Source organism: Trichinella spiralis (genome assembly GCF_000181795.1).
Source record: "Trichinella spiralis strain ISS 195 chromosome Unknown Scfld882, whole genome shotgun sequence".
NCBI classification, from domain to species: Eukaryota; Metazoa; Nematoda; class Enoplea; order Trichinellida; family Trichinellidae; genus Trichinella; species Trichinella spiralis.
This window is the reverse complement of record NW_003527821.1, coordinates 1-2,267: the sequence shown is the minus strand read 5'-3', so window position 1 is coordinate 2,267 and position 2,267 is coordinate 1. Positions and strand designations below refer to the sequence as shown.

Here is a 2,267-nt window from a genome sequence, read left to right as displayed (position 1 = left end):
TACGTAAAAATGTTAACATATTTTACAGAGATTAGTTGTTAAACGTAATTTAATTTTAAAAAAAATGTAAAACATTCATTTTCCAAAACGCGTTCTGGATCTACACACAATTTCACATTGATATTGTTGTAAATATTAAAAAAAACATCCAGAAAAGCATCATGTACAATAATTATATAACTTAAACCGGAATTCAATGTAATGAAGATCTACATTTGCATTAAACTCAAGTGAGTTGTTTAATTTTTCACTGCAACTGTTCAGTTTCTATTAATGAATTATGTGGTAAATTTGTATCCTAAAAATTCATTAACTGGCATAAAATTAAATTAAAATAAACGTATTTAATTGAAATTCATTGAATTTTTAATTTAACAGTATTCTAACATTGGAGTACAGTTCCAAAAACTTTTCGGTCAATTACTACAGTATTACAGTAAAGTTATTGTTACCTGAATACAAAAAATACTATAGAAAAAGGCGATATGGCCTGAATTTATAAACTGTTGTGTATTGGGGTTGATTTTGATCCAATTATATTATTTACAGTGCTGTAAAATTAAGTGCATGTTACATTAATTTATTTGTTTAAAGTAAGGTCAATTTATTTGTCGAAGCATGTCATTCTTGACGCAGCATTTATGCTGACTTTTAGATCATGCACATTTATTTAAAATATAGCATTCTTTTTTTACTTTTAGAAAAAGTGGTATAAAAGTAAAATGAAGAAGACTGTTATTTTGACATGAAATTTCTTTATATATACAACATTTAATTGTTGTTAAAAGCATTCATTAAATATGTAGTTTTTTTCTTATAATTTGGTTACATTGAAAAATTCATGTCGGATTGCTATGACCAAACTGCTTATTAGTTGTCAAACTTGCTGTGAATATTTTCGTATTTTGTTATTAGTGTTAATGCAGAGAAGTTTCGTTAACAAAAATGTTGCTTATTTTTTAATAACTGCTATGAATTCTAATGAATTTTGCTACACAAAGAATTTGTATTATGATGATTCATATCATTGAAGTAATGACAATATAATGCTTCCTTATCGTGTTGTATTTTAGTTTTGTTATCCTTAAATTCTGATATTGTCATTGGCACGTTATTTTGAAAGCAATGGGTAAGTCTAGTGGTGCATGCATGTTCTATTTATATATGGACAATAGAATATAAAATATTTTTCTTTTTTAAAGCTACTGTTGAAACGGAGGAAGTAAAGTTACTTCGCTTTGATCCCTTCAAATCTACATTTCATCCCGCTTTTTGGGATGCTGTGACGACTAAAAAACTTGAAGAGTGGAAACTGGACGAAACACCCAAACATGTTGTCGGATATTATCAGAACAGTTAGTTGTTGTACGCGATTATTTTGTATTTTATGCTTAAACGTATGTTTATTCGGCTGAAGCTACTCGAAGTGTACTGCCAAGTTATTTTTCTCTCGACTTTAATTCACTTGACCCGGCACCCAAAGTAGCAGGCAACAGCTTTGTTGTTCACGGTTTGTTGTACATCTTGAATACGCTGGAAAAATTCGCTGCAGTGGACAAGAAAGAACTGATGACGGATATTGGAAAGCAGGTTTGTTTTCAATTTAATACCACATATGTGCCTTTTCCTTTTTCATTTATTTATTTGCAGAGAGAGGTAAATGATCAAAATTTTTTAAGATTTGGAATGACATTGACGCCAAAGTTTGGCTCCAGAATCCATCACTGCTGAATCGGTTCATTTTATTAGTGCACATAGTATAACATTCTTGTCAGAATATTTCAATGGCTTCATAAATTGTTGAATTTTAATTTAGGACGCAAAAAAATATCTTTATGATTTTATGATTGGTTTTCCAGCTTTTAATGTTTCTGACATGTTTTTCGCCTCTGAACCTGAACAGTTTAGCAAGCTTGATGTTGACTTTATGAAAGCAATTCAGCGTGTCTGTCTCGAAGCTCAACGGGACCTTCTTCCATATTTTGTAATATTAAAACAAGACGATGAATATGTTTTGAAAATGCTGAATGATCCAATATGCGAGACAGTGACTGAAGACAAAGTAACTTTTCCATACTGTTTCAGTTGTTGTTTTGTTGAATTTTTTTGTGCTGTTGGAACTACGTATAAAAATTTCTGCTTAATATTTTTGATGATCACTTTCAGATATTTCTTGCCTTTGCTGATCCGTCTGCTTCGCCAAATATGCAGGTTGGCCGTTGAGAATTTCCTTAAAGGCTGGAAGTATTCAGGTTGTACATTTTTAT

At 30.4% G+C, this 2,267-nt stretch overlaps 1 protein-coding gene across 1 annotated transcript; it reads left to right on the top strand.

Moving 5' to 3' along the window:
* Positions 1-1,125: 1,125 nt before the first annotated feature.
* Tsp_13203 (conserved hypothetical protein) lies at positions 1,126-2,211 on the top strand (the record flags this gene model as incomplete). The annotated part of the gene is made up of 7 exons (XM_003370350.1): positions 1,126-1,129; positions 1,203-1,355; positions 1,418-1,590; positions 1,651-1,656; positions 1,680-1,757; positions 1,817-2,062; positions 2,167-2,211. Coding segments are annotated over exons 1-7 (705 nt in total), but the record flags the coding sequence as incomplete, so codon positions are not given.
* Positions 2,212-2,267: the final 56 nt, after the last annotated feature.